The sequence below is a fragment of the Delphinapterus leucas genome, chromosome 3 (assembly GCF_059928025.1).
Source record: "Delphinapterus leucas isolate spDelLeu-1000000601 "Yukka" chromosome 3, BTC_Dleu_Yukka2, whole genome shotgun sequence".
NCBI classification, from domain to species: Eukaryota; Metazoa; Chordata; class Mammalia; order Artiodactyla; family Monodontidae; genus Delphinapterus; species Delphinapterus leucas.
In genome coordinates this window covers 133,983,112-134,008,661 of record NC_143131.1, presented here as the reverse complement: position 1 = coordinate 134,008,661, position 25,550 = coordinate 133,983,112, and the positions used below count along the sequence as shown (strand labels likewise).

The 25,550-nt window shown below is 40.8% G+C and overlaps 1 protein-coding gene across 1 annotated transcript in view; it reads left to right on the top strand.

The window, feature by feature from the left end:
* Positions 1 to 31: 31 nt before the first annotated feature.
* HAVCR2 (hepatitis A virus cellular receptor 2) overlaps positions 32 to 25,550 on the top strand; it is a 37,718-nt gene continuing 12,199 nt past the window's right edge. Inside the window, exons 1-5 of the mRNA XM_022590237.2 lie at positions 32 to 14,356; positions 15,396 to 15,734; positions 16,624 to 16,707; positions 23,631 to 23,671; positions 25,351 to 25,477. Coding sequence (XP_022445945.1) covers positions 14,302 to 14,356; positions 15,396 to 15,734; positions 16,624 to 16,707; positions 23,631 to 23,671; positions 25,351 to 25,477 — 646 coding nt within the window. The 5' untranslated portion in view covers positions 32 to 14,301. The remainder of the gene's footprint in view (positions 14,357 to 15,395; positions 15,735 to 16,623; positions 16,708 to 23,630; positions 23,672 to 25,350; positions 25,478 to 25,550) is intronic.

Here is a 25,550-nt window from a genome sequence, read left to right as displayed (position 1 = left end):
TTGTCATTTGCTTTAAGAATGATAGATAATAAAGGATATCAAACTTTATAAATATGAAATTATGAAATCCTTAGATTTATTTCACTTAAAAATTTGGTTAATCTCTAAAAAGAATAGTGTAACATGTTAAAAGAGAGGAACCCTGGAGAGTTATAAAACAGCAGTTTATTTTTCCTCTGGGCTGCTCCTGCAACACTCTGTCTCAGCCTCTTGTCCCTATCCTGGATGGGTCCCAGAGCTTTTTTACAGTCACTAAGAAGTCCTTTGATCACTTTTAGTCACATTCATTTTAAGAATTAAAATGTCTGTAATTACCTATACATTTCCTAAACTCAGACTTGCTTAAGGCTGGAAGCCTGCCCTGGGAAGGGGCTTTGGTGGCAGAGACTGCTGGATGTCCGCCAGAGATTCTTGCACGCCTGAGATACGCTGCCCTGCTAGGGACTATGTTCCCCCCATTCCTCTTGCATCTCTGTGAGGCCATGTAACTGAGTTCTTACCAGTGGAATGTGGTGTAAAAATCCAGGCCTGCCCCATAAAAATTTCTCTTCTTATCTGCTGGTTTGATGGTCACACCCAGCAAAACTTTGGAAGCCACTTGAAGATGGCAAAAGTTCAATCATTTCGGGTCCTTGAAAGCGTGAAGACTAGGCCCTCCTTTCATTAACTCCACCCTCTCCCAGTCCCCATCCCCACCCCCACTGATGTGACTTCACCACGTGAATAAGAAGTCAACCTGTTTTGAGCACTGAGATTTCATTTCTGCACCTTCTCTTTTCTGTTCTCCAGCCTCTCTTCCGGCAAAATCTTGATGGAGAGTGTGCCTTGTATCTGAGGGTGGCTGCCAGCCTTTCTCTTAATAAAGGCCAGTGGTTCTCAAGGCGTAGTCCTGGACCAGCAGCACTGGTATCACTTGGGGACTGGTTAGAAATGCAAATTCTCAGGTGCACCCCAGACATCTTAAATCGAACTCTAGGGGTGGGGCTCAACAAACTGTGGTTTAAAGAGCCCTCAGGTGATTCCCATGCAGGCTCAAGATTAAGAATCACTGATAATGGTAAGACCTTTTGCCAGATAAGCTGGCAAAGTCCAGTTTAAAGTGGCCACAGGCCAGTTCTATATGTGAAACATTCATGCATCCTTTTCTTTAAAAATCTGGGGAGTGTAGGCTGTTTCCAAGTAGATAACCCCTCTATTAGGCACTTAGTTGGCAAGTCTCATTTGTTTTTTCCTGATACGTGTTTGGTAGATTTTTGGACTCCAGAGACTTCAGGAGACACTGTCCAGGCTCTCTCAAGCTTAAATTAAAGGGGGAGGGGAACCCCCTCATCTCCCGGTGGCGGGGCAAGGTAGACATTGCTCAACACTTGAGCGACTCTCCAAAGGAATCTCCTTTGTAAAGGAGACCTCAATATTTTTACAACCTTGAGGAGGGTTCTGGGCTAAGAGGTACAAAACCAATTTTTGGCTGCCTTACAATTCGTTGCATGGAAAAAACTAACTGAATCACATTATCACATCCTTAAGAGAGTCACGACATCATTTGTATATAATGTGTGTTTGTTGGAGAGAAGGATTAAGAGATTAAAATTTCACGTGGAATCTTAAATTCTGATCTTGGGAGAACCCGATCTTGTAGGTCTGTGGGTGGGACCTGGCATAAACTCTAAAGAATTCTGACGTGAACTCCTGGTATTATAATGGGTTGAAGGAGCACTAGTGGTCTGATAGTTGTTACAAATTTCAAAGTTTATATAGAGATTCAGTCTGTGAGGATGAAAATACATCTCTGCACACCTGGTCATAATGAATATTCCTGATAGATTGATTCCTCAAAGTGAAATATCTGGAAGAATAACCTGGGCAACTATTGAGATTACCAATGCCTGGGCCCCAGACCACCAGGATTCTGGTTTCATTGTTCTGGCCTGGGGCCCTGGTATTGGTTTTAAGAAATCTGTAGATGACTCTACTGTGCAGTAGGATAAAGGAGGATTACATTAGTCAGTACTCTCTATTGAACTAGTTTAAGCAAAAGATGAATTTGTTGATACTGTGTTACATAAGTTAAACATCCAAACCATGAAGGACTGGGAGGGTCTCTAGGGCAACTGGGACTCAAACCTGATCCAGAACCCTCTGTCTCTCCTTTCTGGCTTTTCTGTTAGCTTCATTCTCTACAAACCAAATTCTTTGATGGTACGGGTGCAGAACATGGCTGCTAACGATTCCCAAGTGTTAGGTCTTTCTATACCACTCTCTGGGAGTTGTCTCTCAAAAACGGAAAAAAAAAAAAAAGGTGAAAGGCTAATTAACCAGTTCGGAGGGAGGAGTTAGGGGCGGCACACCTGATTCCAACTGGGCCATTCAGCTGGGGGCAGATTCTGTAAGAATCTGACAGACCCCAGCATGTCAGTGTTGGGGGGGAGGAGGGCCACCCCTTCCTTTAAATTCATTTATTCCTTGCATTCATTTAGTGGATGTTGTGTTCCTCTCTATTCCTGATACTGGTTTAGTTGCTGGGGGTATGAGGAGTGGGAAGGAAAATGGAAGAAAGATAAACAGGAAAACAAATAGGTTAATTTTTGAAGGTATAAGTTCTTGCTTTAACCATTCAGCCATTATAACAGAAGACTCTTGCTTCCAATTATATTCCTATTTCCTGCTCAAAATGCCTTGTCCACATTATCTTCTCTTTTCAAGTTATGTTTCTATGTTCACAGTTGTTAAGGGTGTTGGAAGGCCATTTCAACTGTGCTGTGTTGTATTTGAGAGAAAAGACGTGTCCTGGGTCCTGAGGTCACAGGAAACAGCAAGTGCAAGTGTCTCATGAGACAACTAAAAGTTGGCATGATTTGGGGGAAAAGGCTATTATGGCCACAGCATAGGGAGGGAGGAGGCTGGAGCTAGAGAAGCAGATGGAGGTCAGGTTACAGGACTTAGAAGGCCAAGGGAAGGAGTTTGTTATATCCTAAATCTGACGGGAAGTGTTGGAGAGAGAGAAATTTCCCCCTCCACCCCTCTCGAGTTCTTGTGGTTGCACTAATACTAAAATTGACGCAAGACAAATTAACAGGAGAAGAGACATTTTAATTCTTATACAGGGAGGTCTCATAGAAATGGGACCTAAGAAGTAGCCAAAGCATATATACTCTTTAGACAAACACTGAATTTCTGAGGAATTGACAGGACAAAGAAACTTAGGTTTTGGGTGCTCAATTAGTGAAGAATCTAAACAATTTGGGCTTGGGGTAGTAAATTAAAGAAGTAACAAGGTTTGTTATAGGCTTCTTGGCTGAAATTCCTTCTCCCAGGCAATAAGGGTGTCCTTTTACCTTTACTGCAGGGAGTGCACCTTTCATGGGAGAGGTTTATTTTTTGCTTTGGGGGAAACAGAAAGTGGGGGTCAGAGTGTCCCTCTTGCATTGGCCATTTCTTGGTTCAGTATGCCGTTGTAGCATATTTTGGGGCAGCCTGCTAGCACTTTGTTGGCACCGTTCTAATCACTTTATGTATGAAAAGCCATTCTTATCCTCAAAACAACCCATTGAAATCATTATGATTCCTACACCTATGTTACAGATGAGGAAGCAGAGGCTCAGAGAGGTGTCATTTACCCAAGGTCACCAAGCTAGTGAGTGGCAAAGCCTGGACTGAAACATTCTAGTTTCAAAGCCTAAGCACTCAACCTTCATACTCTGTCCCCTCTCTACTGCATCATATAGTTAATAAATCATAGGTAATAAATGGAGTCGAGTGGAATCTGATATTTTGACCCTAAAATCCATACTCTTTTTTTTTTTTTTTTTTCAGTATGCGGGCCTCTCACTGTTGTGGCCTCTCCCGTTGTGGAGCCTGGACGCGCAGGCTCAGCGGCCATGGCTCACGGGCCCAGCCGCTCTGCGGCATGTGGGATCTTCCCAGACCGGGGCACGAACCCGTGTCCCTTGCATCGGCAGGCGGACTCTCAACCACTGCGCCACCAGGGAAGTCCCTAAAATCCATACTCTTATACACTACATGATACTGGACTGAGGAAGGAGATTTGTAGACAGATTATGAGCTCCCTTTGAACATTTTAAAGCATTTTTGTTAGAATTCTGCTGCTATCTTAAGGAGATGCTGTGCGTATAGCACTAAACTTCCTAAAACTCCCGCTTAGTAGATATCACCCCCACTTTATGAAAGTGGGGGTCAGTTTTGTGGTTTGCTCAGGTGGTGTTTCCAGATTAGAATCTAGGTCAGGAGTCAACAAACTTTTTCTGTAAACAGCCAGTTAGTAAATATTTTAGGCATTATAAGTACTCTCTTATATGGTACAAAGGCAGCCATAGAAAATATGTAAACAAATGAGCACAGCTGTGTTCCAGCTTTAGATATGGACATTGAAACCTGAATTTAAATAATTTTCATGTTATGAAATATTATTATTTTGATTTTTTTCCCAATCATTTAAACATGTTAAAATAATTCTTAGCCTGTGGACTTTACAAAAAACAGGCAGCCAAATGAATTCGGCCAGAGGTTCTAATCTAGGTGATTGGATTCTAAACCCTGGAGTGTTTTCACAAAACCACTTAATAACCACAAAATAAAAATTACAGGTTTGTTCTAGGGCCTAAGTGAGATTATGGCTCCAAAGCACTAAACCTAATTTCTGGTAGTTAGTAAGCTTTCAAAGGTTAATTGGTACCTTCCCTGCTGAGTCTTTTGCATTTGGCATTTAGAATCAAAGATTTAGGAACTGGTTTCAAACTGTAATGCGATGAGTCTAACAGTAAGTGGCAGTCTTACCTCAAGTTTAGAAGCTGCAGCCAGGTGGCAGAGGAGGAGATTAAGGTGGAGAAACTCACAGGTGCTGCTTGTAATACTGAGCTTTTTATTCAACAAGTGAGACTTGCTGCTTGTGTCTGACTGTGGCCTACAGACTCTTTTCTGATGGAGAGAATAGGGTGTAAATTTGTCAAAATAACCAGTACTATGTTGCAAATAAGAGATTTTTGGTTAGAGCTTTTCTCCCAGGACTGCCTGGACAAGACCTGAGGAAGACCTCAGGCACTGTTGGTTAGTTCTGAGTACATGAGGACAGTAAGATGCTTCTCATATCTGCTTAGCACCAAGTTCTGTGAAGCTGCTGGTTCCCTGCCCCTGCTCTAGGTTTGGAGTAAGGGAAGACATTGAAAGGATGGGTGTCAGGTGGGGTGATGTGGCTGGCTAGGAATGCATTGTATCATAACTATAAGGAAAGATGCCTTTGGGGTCTTTATTGATTTTCACAATTATTCAGTCATTCAGCAAACCTGAAGATCTATGAATACCATCGTTAAGAGCCATTAAGAATGAGAGTACTGATGTGGAAATACATTCTATATATAACAGAAGTTGCTGGGTATAGGCTGAGTCCACATTTGTGTCTCTCTGTCTCTCCATACCCAAATTGGAAAAATATATTAAAAAATATTTTATGGATGAGGAAATTGAGACTCAAAAATGTAACTTGCTACACACCGAGGACACTTGGGCTAGTAAATGGCTGTTAAAACTCAGATTTAAAAGAAAAGAAACAGAAAAAGAGTAATGCGTGGTAGAATTTGGGCTCCTATGTTTACTAGTACTTTCGCCTTGGTTTGACCTATTAACCTCCATGACACTCGATTTGCTTAACTATGATAATTATGGACCCATAGTATAGGGTAGGTACCATTTAATGTTGGGAATGAAAGAGAAGGCCCATGCTGATTCTTTCTGAAACTTGTTTGTCCCCAGGCAACATACTCAGAATCATCTGTGCAGAAACATCTGCTCTGGAAGGGCTGAGGGGGTATCTGAAAGGCTTAAGTGGTTCATAAGCCTGAGGGGTTCTGACTCACTACTACTTAAAGGGGAGAGTGGTTAAAAAAAAAAGGAAGCCACAAATAATCAATAGCAGAAATGAAAAAGGGATATTACTACAGATTTTATAGACAGAAATAATAATAAAATATTATGAATAACTTTATACCAACAAATTTGAAAATTTAGATAAATTGGACAAATTCTTACAAAATTACCAAGGTTTAAGAGTAGGAAACTTGAATAGCTTTCTGATGATTAAAAAAAGAAAAAGTTGTCAAAATCTTCTCAGAAAGAAAACTTCAAGTTCAAATAGCTTTGCTGACAAGTTCTACCAAGCACTGTTAGGAAAAAAAAAATCTTATACAGACTCAGGGAATAGAAAAAGAGGGAACATTCCGCAGCTCTTTTTATGGGACTGGGATGGTGAGTGAGTACCCTCACTTGTTCAACAAATGTAACTTGTTCAGCAAGTTACATTTTTGAGTCTCAATTTCCTCATCCATAAAATAGTTTTTAATATATTTTTCCAATTTGAGTATGGAGAGACAGAGAGACACAAATATGGACTCAGCCTATACCCTTCCCTTTGGGAGGTACAAAGGACCCAGAGAGCCAAGATACCCTTGTTTTGGCCATGCCACTCAACACATGGTATCCTAGTTTCCCAACCAGGGATCAAACCCACGACCCCTGCAGTAGAAGTGCAGAGTCTTAACCACTGGACCACCAGGGGAGTCCCAAGATACCCTTGATAAAAGAACTAAGGGGAGGATTTGCCCTGCGTGACATCACCATTTCTCGTAAAGCTGCAATAATTAAAACGATGTATTATACTGACAAGAAAGATAGGAAAATATACTATTGGAACAGATTAGAAAGCCAAAAAATAGATCCATGCCTGTATGATTTTTGAAATATAACAGAGATGGCATTACAAAGTAATGGGAAAATGCTGGAATTTTCAATTGACAAAATATACAAAAATCAATTATGGGAAAATTAAAGGCCAACAGTGAAAGAAAAAACTATAAAGCCTTAAAGCTAATGTAGGTGAATATCTTCATAATCTCTGGGTAAGAGAAGTCTTTTTAAAAAAATACAAAAAGTACAACCCACCAAAGAAAAGGCTAGTACATTTTACTACATTTGAATTAAGAAATTGTGTTCAAGAAAACATACCATAACTAAGTGAAAAGCAACGAAGTGGGAGAAAATATGACAGATTAAACCAGCAGAGGACTGGTATCCCGAGTATATAAATTATTCATATACAGCAATAAGAAAAACTGAGAAACCCAACAGAAAAATGGGCAAAAGACTCAAACATTTGCACTCCTCCCCTTCCCCAAATCCAAATGGTTCACAAACAGAAGAAAAGGTGCTCATTAACCTTGTTAGCAATGAGGAAAATGCAAAGTAAAGCTGTAGTGAGAGGCCATCATATCCTTTACCAGTTTGGCTAAAAAAAAAAGTCTGGCAATACTAAGTGTTAAGGAGGATGTGGAATAAGAGAAACTTATACTCTGCTGGTAGATGTCTTGGAAGCAGGCATTATGTAATAAGGCTCCCTCTGACCCAGTAATTGCACTGTCAGAAATACGCTCCAGAGAAACTCCTATATGTGTCCACCTGAATCCATGTATGAGAATGTCCAGGATGGCGTTGTTCATGAAAACTGAAACAGAAGAAGAAATGTTCACCTGGAAATAAACAATTTGAGGCATAGCCAGTCCCAGGAAAACTATTCAGTAATAGAAACAACCCACAGGGATACAAAGCAGCATGAATGGATCTCACAAATACACTGTTAAGTAAAAGAAACAAAACACAAAAGCCTATAGACAATTTGATTTCACTCTATGATGTTCAAAAACAAGCAAAATTATATATGTAACTTTAGGATGCATTACCTAGATGGTAAAACTATTAAAAAAAAAGGAAGCAATTATTGCAAAATTTAGAATAGTGATTGCCTGTAGGACAGGGGGAAGGCTTTGTGATCAGGAAGGGACATGTGGTCTTGGAGTGGGGGTCAGAAGGACTTGAGGAGATAGGCCATGTTTTATTTTTTGTTTTGGGTCCTGGTTACTTGAGTGTTTGCCTTCCAAGTATTGGTAAACTATAAATTTAAGTATGCAATGTTCTGTACATCTGTGCCATTTTCCGTTAAACAGTAGTTTAACCTTAAAACCATATTGTGACATCATCATACACTCATATAGGAAAAAATTAAAAAGTGTGACAGTCCTGATACCGGCAAAGATGTGGGGGGCATCGTAAGAGTTCTTCTCACTGTCAGAATGTAAGCTGGAATAAACACTTTGGAAAACTGCTTAACATTCTCGGGTAAAGCAGATAGCCGTGAGACGAGAGAAATGAGAATGTGCGTCAAGGACAAAGTGGGGCAGTAGTAAAATGAAATAAAATAAGAGAGGGACCTCACTGGGATTGATGAGGAGTACGTCCGTCAAACTGAGGATGATTAGCTTCAGTATCTGAACCTGGAGCAAAAAACTAATAAACACAAAGAACTGCCATACAGGAGAACATGCTTGGCATGAGTGACCACTCACAGCACCCCCACCAGCGTCGCCCTGGAGGAGACGGTGGGACTGCCATTTTCAAGGTGAGACCGCCGATAGGAGTTCCCACAGTGACTCACACATAGCTCAACAGAATTTTCTTGATGGTTTTCACCCTTTTCAGTTTCGTCGCTGGGAGCCTCGATGAGTTATCAAGGGTAAGTTATTTCACACCCCTCCCATGTCCTCCACTCTGAAAGGTTTGATTACATGAGCAGGAGCGGCACTGAGCTGGCTCTGGCCTTGGTTTGAGTGTGGCCTCAAGCTTAATCTCTCTGGCACTCATCCAGAGTTACTCAATATAAAGACTCTCTAAAGACAGGAGAGCTCCTTGGCATCACTCCCAGGGTTGTGAAGAGGGCGTCCTTGTAAGTTAAAAAGCACCGTATTAGCTTCCCTGGTGGCGCAGTGGTTGAGAGTCCGCCTGCCGATACGGGGGACACGGGTTTGTGCCCCGGTCCAGGAAGAGCCCACATGCCGCGGGGCAGCTGGGCCCGTGAGCCATGGCCGCTGAGCCTGCGCGTCCGGAGCCTGTGCTCCGCAACGGGAGAGGCCACAGCAGTGAGAGGCCCGCGTACCGCAAAAAAAAAAAAAAAAAAAAAAAAAAAAAGCACCCTATTAGTAAAATGTCGTTTTTGTAAGGAAAAGAACCATCCATATTCGGAGGGGCAAGTTTTCTTTCCCCATCTCCCCACCCCTTCCCTTTCTGGGAGGGGGTCTGTACTGGATATTTGCTTCTGCTGCCCAGCATCCATTTCTCCTTCTAAAATGCACCATACTTTTTCTTTGGGGAAACCCACCTTTCTCTCACTTTCAGAGCATGAGATTGGGGATGTGACCCAGGGCTCACCCAATTAGTCCTTTCTGAACCTATGGACACAGATTGTTCAGGAATAAGTCTGTAACCCAGCGTGGGTGTTTGAGGGGGTGTGCATCTGTGGGCTTGTGTGGGAGTGGCCAAGAGATGTTCTTGGTATGCAGATATGTGCTCTGCAGGGACAGGAGAAGGACACTGTGTGGAATCTGCAGAAGGTGCCAACGCCAGGACAGCCAGAAACCTGGTCCCTGCTGTCCTCACTGGGGCCACTGAACCAAGTCTTGCCTGAAGCTAGACTTTTCAATAATGTCAGTCAATACATCTGTAGTTTAAGCTAGTTTGACTTGGGTTTTCTGTCATCTACAACATAAGCAAAGTATAGGGTTTTTGGTGAGAGAAGAAGTCTTTGTTGGCATAAGAACACCAAGATCATGCTGTGAGAGATGGGCAGTAGCAAGGGAGAAATTTATTCATCTTGTAAGTGACCCTGAGAACCTGGAGTTTTCCACAGGGATGAAGTAGCCCTCTCAGTGCTGGGACCCAGTGCAGAGGGCAATGCTGAAAGCAACTTGATGCAAATGAGAGCACTGAGACCACACAAATAAAAGTAAAATAAAAATAAAAAGACTTGGGGTGTGTAAAGAAATGTTTTGTACCTTCTCCTGGATCCCACTGAGTTCATGATGCTCACAATCATCCATGAGTAAGACTTTCTTACTAGAGATACACCCACCAGAGGTACTGGCATTAACACATTGTATATATAGAGAGATTTATAGAAAAATATCTGAAAGGAGACCTGTTTTGGTGATAGTGGGTATTTCATGGTAGTGGGATCTGGCCTTTATTTTATTTATTTATTTTTATTCTTATTTTATTTTTCAGAATTTTCTACAGTGACTATGACTTGTATAATAATAAAAAAAGTTTTCAAGTACTGTACAGGCACACAAGGTTACAAGCACTCTTAACGAAAGTCACATGGCTAGCTGTAATCTGTAGGTCAAGATTGAGCTCAAAGTTGCTTAACTTCTTACCCTTTATATCCAACCCCAGTGTCTACCTTTGCAAAATTTTGGGACTAATGATACATAGAACCTAACTGAGATGCTGTGATTTAAATGAGAGGATTTTTTATTCAAATTAAGTACATATAGGATTCCAGCTTTAGTGGGCGTTATTGTCTCCCCCATATCCATTCCACTGTGGCTCCCCCATTGTACAGGGTAGATTCTAATTGAACTGAGTTTTTCCAGGTGATCCCATTTGTATCGCCCATGCTTTCCTGTCTCCTGAGTAAAATTCTCTCACTTCCATTTTATGAATTTTGTCAAGTGGCCCCTTAGTTATCTATAAATGTGTAATTCTAATTACACATAATTCCAGTGTTTCCATTTGGTGTTTGGAGGCTATCTTTAAGGAGTCTAAGATTTTCTCTCCCTTTTCCTGCTGACGAAGGGAGAAAAGCAAAACAATTTCTATAGTAGTATCATATGCAATAGTTTTTTTGTAGTTATCCCTCCACATAATTATAGCCAACACTCAACTGTCCCTTAAGAAAATTTATGATATGACTTTCTAAACAGAATTTAGAAACTAATTAATTACAATACAAAAGACTTCTTTACCAAAAATACATTCAAGGGCTCCTTTTAAAAAGCAAACTTCTGCTGCACATAATTAAAGAATCATAGACCTTGATGGGTCTTTTATGATCATCTTTACAAATAAATTGAGACATGAAGTATTCTTTTCAAGGGAATGATCACTTTGTTATTTTCACCCAGTGTTTTCACCCAATGGGATCTATGTAGCCATAATAAAGAACGAGGACATTCTATATGAGCTGAAATGGAGAGGTGCTCAGAATAGAATGTGAAGTTGAAAAAGAAAGCTGCAAGCTGATCAATCTTAGCATCTCTAGATGTGGGGCAACCAGACAACTGTGATGGAATAGCACCAGCTGTGTATTCTTGCCAAAAAGTGGAACCTGAATCTAACCAAACCTCTAGAGCTAAGCTTTATTTATAGGAAATACAAAGAAAAGAGGAATACTTTAAATGATGCCACAAGGAAACAGACAAACCCAGAAAATGGAACAGTGCCCAGGACAGTTGGTTTGTACAACTAGTCAATGGCAGGGGGAAAGGAGGGAAGACTGTCCTCAATCAAAAGAGACTTAAGTGTCATAACAACCAAATGCAATGTAGGGAGCTGTTTAGGTCTGGACTTAAACCTATAATAAAAGGACAATTTTGAGATAATCAGGGGAATTCGATTATGGACTGAAGAGTCAGGTGCTGCTAAAACATCATTATTAATTATGTGTTGTGTGATAATGGTATTATGGTTATATATAGAGTGTCAATTTTTTGAAAACAAGATGCACACTGAAGTCTGTAAGGGTGAAATAACATGACATCTGGGATTTGTTTTAAAATGAAAGTCAGATGATTTTAAATTTGTGTATTGGGAGTATGTACTATTCTCTTCTTTTAATATGTCAGAATTTTTTTTTTTTTTTTGCGGTACGCGGGCCTCTCACCGTTGCGGCCTCTCCCGCCGCAGAACACAGGCTCCGGACGCCCAGGCTTAGCGGCCATGGCTTACGGGCCCAGCCACTCCGCGGCATGCGGGATCCTCCTGAACCGGGGCACAAACCCGTGTTCCCTGCATCGGCAGGCGGACTCTCAACCACTGCGCCACCAGGGAAGCCCAATATGTCAGAAAATTTTTATATAAAATAGTAAATAGAAAATGCAAGGTGCAAAATGTATGTATGGTATGCTCTTTTGCTTAAGAAAGGAAGGAATAAGAATATATATTTTATTTTCTTGTGTTTGCGTTGGGAGGATACACAAAAGACATGACAATAGAATCCTATAGGTTGGGTTGGGGAAATTAGTGGACTTGGAGGGGTGGGAATGAGGCTTCTTAATGTAAGCTTTTTATATTGCTTTAAACTTTAGCCATTTGGATGTATTACCTAAACAGTTTTAAAAAAACAAGAAATGACAGTTAAATGAACATGACAATGTTCAGAAACAGTCCTTTATACACAGAATAAAAGAAAGGGGTTAGAGTAGATTTCTAGGCTCCTTCATGTCTAGACTTCAATGAATTAATACATTGTTAATGTTTTATAAAGTTGGACCCAGTAGCAATTCTAGAGATGAACAGAAAACAGAGTAATAATTAAAAAAAACCAAAAAACAAAAATCAGAACACAAAATCTGATGGCTAAAACTTTTAAGAGTGTTGCTTGAAGTCATGCTGTTAGTAAATCTAACCTCTGACCCCGTGTTTAATCAAGTCTGCCTTACACTTGAATATGGGCATTTGTTGGTTGTTTTTAGATATGTGGGCAGACATATTAAGGGCAGATATGAAATTCATGAAACATGGTTTATAATGGAAAAAATCTGGAGCTTAGGGGACTCATGTTCTTATTTGAAATGACCAATCATGTACCTTTGGGCAAATCAATCTTTTCAGGTCTCAGTTTCCCTTATATATACAATGAAGAAATTGAACATGATCTCTTGAGTAACTGCTAGCTCTGTGGCACTATGGAAGTACACACATAGAACAAGCTGGATATTTATATTACTTGCATTTAATAAGGTTTAAAGTGAATTACAAGGACTTCCCTGGTGGTGCAGTGGTTAAGAAGCCGCCTGCCAATGCAGGCGACACAGGTTCGAACCCTGGTCCGGGAAGATCCCACATGCCGTGGAGCAACTAAGCCCATGCGCCACACCTACTGAGCCTGCGCTCTAGAGCCCGCGAGCCACAACTACTGAGCCCACGTGCTACAACTACTGAAGCCTGTGCACCTAGAGCCTGTGCTCTGCAACAAGAGAAGCCACCGCAACAAGAAGCCCGTGCACCACAACGAAGAGTAGCCCCCGCTCACTGCAACTAGAAAAAAATAAAATAAAATAAATAAAGTGAATGACAAGGAAATTCAGGCAGAGAAGACAGAGAAAGGCCACAGGGTTTTCAGAAACTATTTCATCGTGATCTTACTTCCCTTTTGTAAATAACCATTGGCTTTTAAGGTTTCCAGACAAAAGTTACTCTCCCAGGGCTGAGATTGTTTGGGTGTGAGATGTTACCTCAGTGATGGAGAGTGTGACTGGAACTCAATACTTTCTGACAGTTAATGCCCAAAGCCTGTGGGGTGGGAGGAGAGGGGACATCTTGTGTATATGAGAGGAAATAGAACATTGAGGTCCCCTCAGTTCCCCCCACAGGAGGGGGAAAGAAGCATTGCAGAAAGGAACGCATTTTTCCTAAGTGGAAGAGTTTGGAAGTTCAGGTCAAAGTCAGAATATTAGAGCAGGGAGCTGTGCATATATCACCTAGCACAATTTTCTCATTTTATAAACTTTATAAATGAGGAGGCAAACCTAACAAGGTTATATGACATAGCCCAATTCGTGTTAGAGCAAAGGCTAAGAATTAGGCTCATGACTGGAGCGAAAAGGGCACCTAAACATGAGTATAAGGAATAGGCCATTCATGGTGGTATTTCCCACCTCCTAGTCCAGTGCCTGACACATAGTAGGTGCTTCATAAACATTGGTCACAGGACTCACCAGTTGACTGACTTGACTGAATGAATGCATGAGTGATACATTTCTACCTGTGTTTCCAATAAATACTGTCCACTTCAAACAGAGGACTATATATTATTTCACCAGAGACAGTAGAGGGCTCACTCTACTTGCCAAGAGACACTTGATGAAGTAACCCTTTTCTTCCTCTGATTATTGCTTCCTCTTTGTTGATGCGGACAGAATAAATGTCAGAGTCCTCACAGGATGTGTGTGGTCTAGCATAGGAGAGAAGCGGGGTTTCCTTTGCTGTCATCGTAGACTTGACAGTGTTAATAGAGGAGTGATTGGTCGTCAGACATCTGGTGTGCTGGGCCTGCAGTTGGGAGAGTGGCCACTGCTCCTGTGACTGGGGAGGAGAGACAGTTCCAGGAAGTACCCAGTTCAGCTGGAGAATTAAAACGGCACCTAAACAGAGCCATTCTTTGCCTTTTCTTCTTCAGAACCCATGTTTTCACATTTTTCCTTTGACTGTGTCCTGCTCTTGCTGCTACTACTTACAAGTAAGTCTGGATTTTTGGAATTGGATGGTGCAAGATGAAGATGCAAGGATGGTCATCATAATGCTAGCAAGAGCAAAAGTTTGGAAGCAACCTAAATGTCCACCAGTAGGGTAGTGGGTAAAGAAATTATGATATATCCATGATACAAACAGTGATGCTGATGAAACATAATGATATGAGATGTCTGTAAGTCATAAGGTGAATTGAAGAAAGCAAAGAGCAGAATAATGGGTATATTGGACTTCTCTGTGTGTGTGTGTGTGTGTGTGTGTGTGTGTGTTGCAGGGGAGTGGGAATACATGAATGCTTCTTAATGAATAGACTCTGGGAAAGGGAGCTGGGAAATGGAAAAGAGCAGGGAGAGGGCGTAGAGTTTTCATATACTTTTTATGCTGTTTGAATATGTGTGTGTACATATATATATATATATATAAATTAATTTTCAACCTCAGAACAGCCATACACTAACTTCTTATTCAGCCAAGGGTTTTTATTTATTATGTGCCTGGTGCTTGAAAAACAAAAGAGATTTGTGTTAGGATAACTGCCCTGTGTTGGTGAACAGACAACTAGCCCAGATGGGTGAGCTCTTTTCCTGGCCGACAATTACCCATTGTCTGATTGTCTGTTTCCATCAGCACTGCCCTTTGGTGTTCACAGGACCGGCCACAGTTCTCTCCTGGGGCACTGGTTTTCAAAGGGAGGTTTTGAGACCAGCCATATCAGCATGTCCTGGGAACTTGTTAGAAATACAAATTTTTGCCCCCCTCCCCCCGCCAAACTATTAAATCAGGAGCTCCGATTAATATTTAATCAGATTGATTAACTCTAAACTCTGATGGTTGAGCCCAGCTGTCTGTGTTTGAACAAGGCTTCCTGGAGATTCCAGTGCCCCTCAAGTCTGAGAATCATTGCTGTAGTGAACTGTCCTCCAAACAGGATAGGAGTAGTGGTTTCCTCTTTATTCTGCAAGGCATTGCTTGCAGTTTTCTTGAAATGGAGCAGCCTCCCTCATTGCTCTCCTTCCCTCTTTATGCAGGGTCTTTGGAAGGAGTATACGTGTCTGAGGTGGGTCAGGATGCTGATCTGCCCTGCGCCTACTCTCCACCCACCCCTGAGGATCTCGTGCCTGTGTGTTGGGGCAAGGGACCCTGCCCTTTGTTTCAATGTCACAGTTTGGTACTCAGCACTGATGGAAGGAACTTGACCTATTGGACATCCAGCAGATACCTACTAAAGAGGAATTTCCACAAAGGAGACGTGACCTTGACCATAAAGAATGTGACTTTAGCTGACAGTGGGACCTATTGCTGCCGGATCCAATTCCCAGGCCTAATGAATGATCAAAAATCAAACCTGGAGTTGGTCATCAAACCAGGTGAGTGGACCTTTGCATACTTTCTTTCTGAATGAGATTTGCCTGTGGATCATATTAAATACACTGATTGGTCTCACCTCTGGTCTTCTCAATTAAAGCCCTCAGGTTGGGCCCCTAAGACCTAAAGTTTAACAGGCCTCACCAGCAATGCCCAGCCATGTTTAATTCCCTCCATCTATTTTGAACCTCATGGCCAGGATCTAGAGAATGGAGGAAAGGCCTAGATCAGAGGTCTGAGTACCTGAGCGGTCATTAAAATCACCTGGGGAACATTTTAACTCCTACAGATGCTTGGGCTCCACCCCACAACCAGAAAAATCACCACCTCTGGAGGTAGAGCCTGAGTGCGGGGGTTTTACAAAGTCTACCCCTGATGATTCTCCCCCATGTGCAGCCAGGATTGAGAACCACTGGACTCTGCGTGTGTCGGGGAGAGGGGGCACGTGTGCTTGCATATTTTAACATTTATAGAGCATGTACTTAGTGGCTGATGGAGCTAAGTTCAAATCTGACACTGCTTCTTACCAGCTGTGTAATCTTGGGCAAGTTATTTAAACTCTGTGACCTCCTCCTCTGTAAAATATGATACTGCCTACCCTATAGGCCACTGGAAGGATTTTATGAGGTGTTTGATGAAAAACATTTACTGTGGCTGTAAGTTCCATTATTAACAATTATACTGTGATAATGATGACTGTAACACACCTCTGTCAGACATTTGGATTGTCATACACTCTCAACGAAGGTGTGTTCAGGTAGGTTTGGAAGTTGTGCATGTATTTCTCTTCTTTTGTTGTGTTTACAGTTATTTCTGCTGCCCCTTTGATTCCCTGCAACAAGCTCTCTTCTCTCAGAGAGGCCTCATCCTTACGTTGGTTTCTGTCTTTAGCCAAGGTCACCTCTGCTGGGACTCCATGGAGGGACATCACTACAGCCTTTCCAAGGACGCTCACCACCGAGGGACCTGGCTCAGGTAATTACATATGGGGTCTAGGAGGAAGCCTTTAGTTGGTTTCTGAGTTAAGAGGATTTTGAATATGGGGAAAACATGAGAAAACAGTTTGAGTTTTCTCAAATTGTGCACCCAAGATAGTGTTTGAGGTGAGGGAGGTGGTGGAAGTAAATTTGTGCTGGGAAAAAGGAGCCCTGGGTTAGGGTTCTAAATTAGTCAGGAGTAGCCCTCAGACCTGGGCCAAAGCCTTTCACCTCTCTGGAAAGCAACTTCCTCTTCTGTCTGAGGTATGGGTTCAGAGACTTTTGGATCTCACCACCCAGTATAATTCCCAACCCCCAAAAAAGAATTTTGATGAGCTATGTATTTTGCCAAACAAGGAAAGAAAAATTTCTACTATTGCCACCCCTGCATTAAAAAAAAAGGACAGTTTTAAATTAAATATGTTTAATCTAATGAAAAACTCATTACGCTGTCCTTATTATTTTCTGATTTACTCCTGGACTGGTGATGTTTTCATGAACTGACTCCAGTCCATGTTTGGTGTAATCTGGATTAGGTGATTTCAAGAATCCCTTCTAATTGGAATAAAGTCCATCATCTTCCTCAGATTTTGACCTCAGAAGGAGCAGCTAAATTCTTCAACTAATTCAACAAGGACTTTTCCCTGCCGCTTTGGAAGAGAAGATAGGGTCGAAAGAGCAGACCTCAGGTCACGTTGATCAGGGAGGTTAATCTTAAATATTTCCTGTCAGAGTCCTGGTCTCCCTAAACTCTCTGGAGCTCAGTCTTTCATTCTGTAAAATGAGGTTAATAATAGGTAAATTCCAAATCCTAATCTCATAAATCTCAGATTTAAATAAGGAAGCGTGTCTAAAGTGCTTAGCCCAGTGTCTGATCATGGTACCTACTCAATACATGTTAGTTATTGTCATTATCGGTAAGATTCAGAGGCAGAATGAGATTGTGGTTAAGTATGTCAGTGACAGGCAGGATGGGTTCTAATGTCAGCTTTTTGTATTAGTTTCATGAACTCAGTTATGTTGCTCAAACTCTGTGAGGCTCAATTTCCTTACCTCTACAATGAGGGTAATTCCAGTGCCTATGTCATAAGATTGTTGTAAAGATTGATGTGATCGTGTATGTAAAGCACTCAGCATAGTGCCTGGCCCAGAGAAAGCACTCAAATATTAATTATTATTATAGATATTAACATCAGCTCTCTAGAGGTTGAATCTTTGGTGGTTCTTTAGTCACTGGTAGCCAACATCTTTTACGAAATTAGTGAGGAAATTAAATATGGTGGAAACAGATGATCGCCCACGTAGTGGGCTAACCAAATCATACATGTGTTCATCATATGCCATTGTTATATTTTAAAGAATCCTACAACTGTAGACCTAGAAGAGACTTGAAGGATCCCACTTTCCCATCTCGTGTTTCGAGGTTCTTTACAACATCACTCCCAAGTTGGCATTTGCTGTATGCTTACACACCTTCTGAGATGGAGAGGTAGCTTCCTCACAACACAGTGCGTGTTTTTTTAGAAGTGTCTATACCATAACCAGAAGTGTCCTTCCTTTCAGTTTTTACTTGTTTGTTCCTTCCCTTTAGGGCAACAGAAATGGAGCCATCTTTTGCATCTGAGAATATAGGCAGAGCACCTACAATCTCTGAGCTTTTCAAAGGCCTGAGAAAATACTTAAACAAAGAAAGGCAATGGCTCCAAACTGTGAAAATCAAATGGAAAATTGAAATTAATTAGTATTTAATGACATGACTATAATATGTAATATTATTTCAGTTAGTTACATGCAAGTCAACTTGTGTGTAGTTACACCTTTTCTTTAGTGTGTAATGTGGGTACTTTTTTTTCAGTTTTGCAATCCTTTTTTTTTTTTTAATTTTTTATAACATCTTTATTGCAGTATAATTGCTTTACAATGTTGTGGTAGTTTCTGCTGTATAACAAAGTGAATCAGCTATACCTATACATATATCCCCATATTCCCTCCCTCTTGTGTCTCCCTCCCGCCCTCCCTATCCCATCCCTCTAGGTGGACACAAAGCAGCAAGCTGATCTCCCTGTGCTATGTGGCTGCTTCCCACTAGCTATCTATTTTACATTTGGTAGTGTATATATGTCCATGCCACTCTCTCACTTCATCCCAGTTTACCCTTCCCCCTCCCCGTGTCCTCAAGTCCATTCTCTACGTCTGTGTCTTTATTCCTGTCCTGCCCCTAGGTTCTTCAGAACCATTTTTTTTTCCTTTAGGTTCTATATATGTGTTAGCATACGGTATTTGTTTTTCTCTTTCTGACTTACTTCACTCAGTATGACAGACTCTAGGTCCATCCACCTCACTTCAAATAACTCAATTTCATTTCTTTTTATGGCTGAGTAATATTCCATTGTATATATGTGCCACATCTTCTTTATCCATTCATCTGTTGATGGACACTTAGGTTGCTTCCGTGTCCTGGCTATTGTAAATAGAGCTGCAAAGAACATTGTGGTACGTGACTCTTTTTGAATTATGGTTTTCTCAGGATATATGCCCAGTCGTGGGATTGCTGGGTTGAATGGTAGTTCCATTTTTAGTTTTTTAAGGAACCTCCATACTGTTCTCCATAGTGGCTGTATCAATTTACATTCCCACCAACAGTGCAAGAGGGTTCCCTTTTCTCCACACACTCTTCAGCATTTATTGTTTGTAGATTTTTTGACGATGGTCATTCTGACTGGTGTGAGGTGATACCTCATTGTAGGTTTGATTTGCATTTCTCTAATGATTAGTGATGTTGAGCATTCTTTTATGTGCTTGTTGGCAATCTGTATATCTTCTTTGGAGAAATGTCTATTTAGGTCTTCTGCCCATTTTTGGATTGGGTTGTTTGTTTTGTTGACATTGAGCTGCATGAGCTACTTGTAAATTTTGGAGATTAATCCTTTGTCAGTTGCTTCATTTGCAAGTATTTTCTCACATTCTGAGGGTTGTCTTTTTGTCTTGTTTATGGTTTCCTTTGCTGTGAAAAAGCTTTTAAGTTTTTTTTTTTTTTTTTTTTCCGGTACGCGGGCCTCTCACTGTTATGGCCTCTCCCATTGCGGAGCACAGGCTCCGGATGCGCAGGCTCAGTGGCCATGGCTCACGGGCCCAGCCACTCCGTGGCATGTGGGATCTTCCCGGACTGAGGCACGAACCCGTGTCCCCTGCATCAGCAGGCGGACTCTCAACCACTGAGCCACCAGGGAAGCCCAGCTTTTAAGTTTTATTAGGCCTCATTTGTTTATTTTTGTTTTTATTTCCATTTCTCTAGGAGGTGGGTCAAAAAGGATATTGCTGTGATTTATGTCATAGAGTGTTCTGCCTGTGTTTTCCTCTAAGAGTTTTATAGTGTCTGGTCTTACATTTAGGCCATTCACATTTAGGTCTTTAATCCATTTTGAGCTTATTTTTGTGTATGGTGTTAGGGAGTGTTCTAATTTCATTCTTTTACATGTAGCTGTCCAGTTTTCCCAGCACCACTTATTGAAAAGGCTGTCTTTTCTCCATCGTATATTCTTGTCTCCTTTATCAAAAATAAGGTGACCATATGTGTGTGGGTTTATCTCTGGGCTTTCTGTCCTGTTCCATTGATCTATATTTCTGTTTTTGTGCCAGTACCATACTGTCTTGATTACTGTAGCTTTGTAGTATAGGCTGAAGTCAGGGAGTCTGATTCCTCCAACTCTGTTTTTCTTTCTCAAGATTGCTTTGGCTTTTTGGGGTCTTTTGTGTTTCCATACAAATTGTGAAATTTTTTGTTCTAGTTCTGTGAAAAATGCCCTTGGTAGTTTGATAGGGATTGCATTGAATCTGAAGATTGCTTTGGGTAGTGTAGTCATTTTCACAATGTTGATTCTTCCAATCCAAGAACATGGTATCTCTCTCCATCTGTTTGTATCATCTTTAATTGCTTTCATCAGTGTCTTATAGTTTTCTGCATATAGGTCTTTTGTCTCCTTAGGTAGGTTTATTCCTAGTTATTTTATTCTTTTTGTTGCAATAGTAAATGAGAGTGTTTCCTTGATTTCTCTTTCAGATTTTTCATCATTAGTGTATAGGAATGCAAGAGATTTCTGTGCATTAATTTTGTATCCTGCTACTTTACCAAATTCATTGATTAGCTCTAGTAGTTTTCTAGTAGCATCTTTAGGATTCTCTGTGTATCCTGTCATCTGCAGTGACAGCTTTACGTCTTCTATTCCAATTTGGATTCCTTTTATTTCTTTTTCTTCTCTGATTGCTGTGGCTAAAGCTTCCAAAACTATGTTGAATAATAGTGGTGAGAGTGGACAACCTTGTCTTGTTCCTTGTTTTTCTTTCTGACTTACTTCACTCTGTATGGCAGACTCTAGGTCCATCCACCTCACTACAAATAACTCAATTTCATTTCTTTTTATGGCTGAGTAATGTGGGTACATTTAATATGCTTGCTATAAAGTGGAGAGGAGCCTTAACAAGTAGGAGTCCCAAGGGTCTTTGAAGCTCCTAAACCCACTTTGAGCACAGAATAAATGCAATCTCTCTTCCACCTGAAGAAGGCAGGACTGGATCATGGATGAATCCTTAGCTTCGGAGGTAGACTTGGTTTGAATCTCAGATTTGCCAGTTAATAGCTGTGTGATTTGGACAAAGTACTTCTCTGAGACTCAGTTTCTTTATTTAAAAATTGAGAAAATAACAGTACCTACCTATTGTGGTGAAGATTAAAAGATATTGTGCACATAAAGTGTGAAGCACCATGTCTGGCACATAATACATGCTCGATGGTAACTATTAAATTTATATACTTTTAAAATCATCACGTGCCTCCCCCATTGTTGTCTCCCCCCACCCCCCAGTCTCGGGTCCTCAAGGAAAAACATTGTAACTTTCTCCAACTGTCCCACCCATCTTGGTTGATGTCTACCTATGTGAAAATAAGGTGTGATAACCCAACAGTGCTCTATTTTATTGATCATTTTCAGTGTAAAATGAAATTAAAAAAAAAAAAGTTAGACAGTCTTACCATTTAAGCCAAGAAAAGTAACTATAGGGAAGCAGAAACTGGATTTACACTAGAAAATGTTGTGTGTGGTTAAGATACATGTTTACTTAGTAGTTCCACCAGTGTGATTTTTAAATTCCTTTTGGGAAATAGGAGCTAAGGTAAGTGGAAGATAATCTCTTTCCTTTCCTTTTTTTTTTTTTTTTTAAACTTTAGGCTGAGAATATGCTTTTATAATATTAAAATCAGAGTCTGTAAACCAGTTCTACATTAAAAGGTTTAGACTTCTAAGCTTCCAGAAAGTGACCTTGACATTTAGAAAGTTTCAGATCCTCTGACTCACACAGAAAAATACGTTGGCATGCTTAATCTTCCCAAAGCTGACAACTTATTGGTTTTTAGAATGCAGTGTTTACGAGGTCAGGGCCTGTGCGCATCTTGTTCACTGTTCTGTCCCTGTCCCCTGTGCCTGGCATAGAGTGGGGGTGTAGTACATGTTCATCGAATGGATAGGCAGATGACTAACTAAATGAATAAAAAGGAAAGAAGGTGAGCTGGCAGCTGGGCAGTGTGGAGGCTTCATCATCACAGTGCCGAGATGAGCCTTGTTGGAGGCAGCACAGTTAAGAGTGTGTGCTTAAAGCCACGTGGACCTAAATTGGAAGGCCATTTCTGTTATTCACTAAGCTGTGTGACTTTGGGTAAGTCACTTAGCTTCCTAATTCTCAGCTTCTTCATCTCTGTAATGGGACTAATAGTCCCTACTTTAAGATAGTTGTTTTGAACGCTAAATGAGATACTTCCCTTGAAGAATTTAGTACAATGCCTGTTCATGGCAAATTATAGTTACAGTTATTATTATTTTCAATTTTTTAGGGAACAAAATACCCTGTCTCACTCTTAATGAGTAAATGTTAAATTTTTTTTAAAGAAAATTAACTTTCGTTACCTTTCAAATTCTAACCATGCCACATCTTCTTTATCCATTCATCTGTTGATGGACATTTGTACAATGGAATATTACTCAGTCATAAAAAAGGATGAAATAATGCCATTTGCAGCAACATGGGTGGACTTTGAGATTATCATACTAAGTGAAGTAAGCCAGACAGAGAAAGGCAAATATCATATGATATCACTTATATGTGGAATCTAAAAAAAATGATACATACGAACTTATTTACAAAACAGAAATAGACCTACAGACATAGAAAACAAACGTATGGTTACCAAAGGGGAAGGAGAAGGGAGGGATAAATTAAGAGTTGGGGATTAACATATACACACTACTATATGTAAAACAGATAATTAACAAGGACCTACTGTATAGCTATATAACTATAATATATAAGCTATATATATTATATAGTATAAGTATAACTATACTCAATATTTTGTAATAACCTATAAGGGAAAAGAATCTGAAAAAGAATATATATATATTCTGAGTCACTTTGCTGTACACCTGAAACTAACACAACATTGTAAATCAACTATACTTCAATTAAAAAAATGAACAAAATAAATATTAGAGAACAGTTATTTGATCTAAAAAAAGTCTCATTATAATGCCTGCCTCTGTGTCATCAGTGTTGTTGGAATTTTGAAGACCTCTTTAGGGCCCTGAGGACACAACAAACCACATATTCAAAATAGGTTTTCCTGGAAGAAGTCTCCAATTCATAGAACATAAGTAGTTGGGTACATCATCTGGACGAAAAAAATGTGGTCATCCTGAAGTTGATTTGTAAGTGTTCAGTAAGTTTTGTTTGTCTCTCAGTTAATTATTGTGAAGATAATGGAGTAGAATTAATTTCAAATAGGATTATAGGTAGCTTTTAAGATTTAAAAAAACTCATATAAAAGAAAGCATTCTTAACTGTTCTACTGGCTATTTTTCTTCTTTGTGGCAGAGACACAGACACTGGAGACCCTCCATGATAAAAATCAAACAGTGAGTAACTGTGTGTGTGAGCTGACCTTATGCTCAACTCAGAGGAAAAAAAGTATGGCTTTAGACTTCCTTCCTGCCCACTCATTCCTTGGGGGAAAATGCCTTAATCTCCCTTGGCTTCAGGTTCCTTGGCTGTAACATGTTGCTGATAACTGTTGTAACTGCAAGTCCTGTTGTAAGGATGGAGTGGGGTGATGCATGTAAAGTGCCTGTCGCATAGTAGGTGCTGGAAAACCAAAAGGAAGAAGCATTAGCATTTTGTCCTTATTCTCAAATTTCACAGCTGTATACCACTGTGGAGGGTTCGGACACCCTCCATCACCCCAGAGTATGTTTCTCCTTGCTTCCATTGCAACCCTAATGACAAAGATTGTTTGTTTAAATTTATTTATTTATGATAAGACACCAGGCAAGAATATTCTAAGCCAAAAACTTAGGTATCTAACTAAAAATAAAGCAGTATTTTAATCGACCACCATTTTAGTGTCTCCCACCTTCTCAGAGTAAAAGGGAAAACCACTAAAACAGAGGTCCCCAATCCCCGGGCCGTGGACTGGTACTGGTCTGCGGCCTGTTAGGAACTGGGCTGCACAGCAGGAGGTGAGCAGCGGGCGAAAGCTTCATCTGCCGCTCCCCATCGCTCCCCATCGCTCGTGTTACCGCCTGAAGCATCCCCCCTCCATCCCCCCCAACCCCCGTCTGTGGAAAAATTGTCTTCCTTGAAACGCCAAAAAGGTTGGGGACCACTGCATTAGAGAACAACCTGATAGCAGTGACTGGAAAATTCTTTGAGGACGTATCCAGGAGTCTGCATTCATTTACCTCAATCTCTGACTCAGTGTCAAGCATTTTTTGCTTGTCCTGTCTTCTTTGCAATCCAGGTCTGCCTTTTCAGTACCTCTGTGTGCCCACAGTGCTTACTGCAAGTGACCTTGCACGGTGCACTCCTGCAGTAAATGTCTGTTGAATAAATGGAAGACTTAATTCCTTGACGTTGTTTTAAAAGTGTTTACCATTACTCTTTTTAAAGGAGGAACATGAAGTGAAATTTTAGAAGCAGTATGTTCGCTGTGACTGAGTTAACAAAATATCTAATTAATTAGAGCAATAGCAATAATAGCTACCACTGATTGAGATTTATCCTGTACCAGGCTCTGTGCCAAGCATTTTCTGGTTTTCGTCACTTAATTTTCCTGATAACTCTACACAGCTCTTCCTGATGACACAGCTCTTTGGTGACAGAACTGGGATTTGAACCCAAGACAGTCTGGCTGCAAATTCCTAGCTTTTAAATCACTGTCTTTCTGTGAAAGTTGGGGTTTCATGGCAAGACACCAAATTTAGACCACTCTGAAACTCCCTGGGAACACCAGGGAATCATCAATGAACAGGGCCCCACTTTTTATGTGAGGAAAGGGGAGTCCATTTACTAAGGCTGCTTCTCCACCCACAGCACAGACAGGCACCTCTTATTCCCTTGCTAACTCCAAAGATTCAGCTAATCCCTTTCTTTGGGTGGTTTGAGGCTTGTCTAGAAGGGGACAGATCATGAGTCATTTCAAGGTCCCTGTGTTCCTGAGATACTGTGAAAGGGATGGTCCCATGCATAAGTCATGAGACTGGCTGGGCAGACAATGGATTTCTGGTCATTTGCTGCAATTCTGTTTGTGTTTCCATAGGAAATATCCACACTGGCTAATGAGTTACAAGACATGGGCGCCACCACCAGAATAGGCCTCTACATCGGAGCAGGGGTTTCTGCTGGGCTGGCTCTCGTTCTTATCTCTGGTGCTGTAATTCTCAAATGTAAGTCATTTGATGGTGCTTCTCTCTCCATCTGATAAGGAACTGTTAATATAGGAACCAACACAAGCCTAAG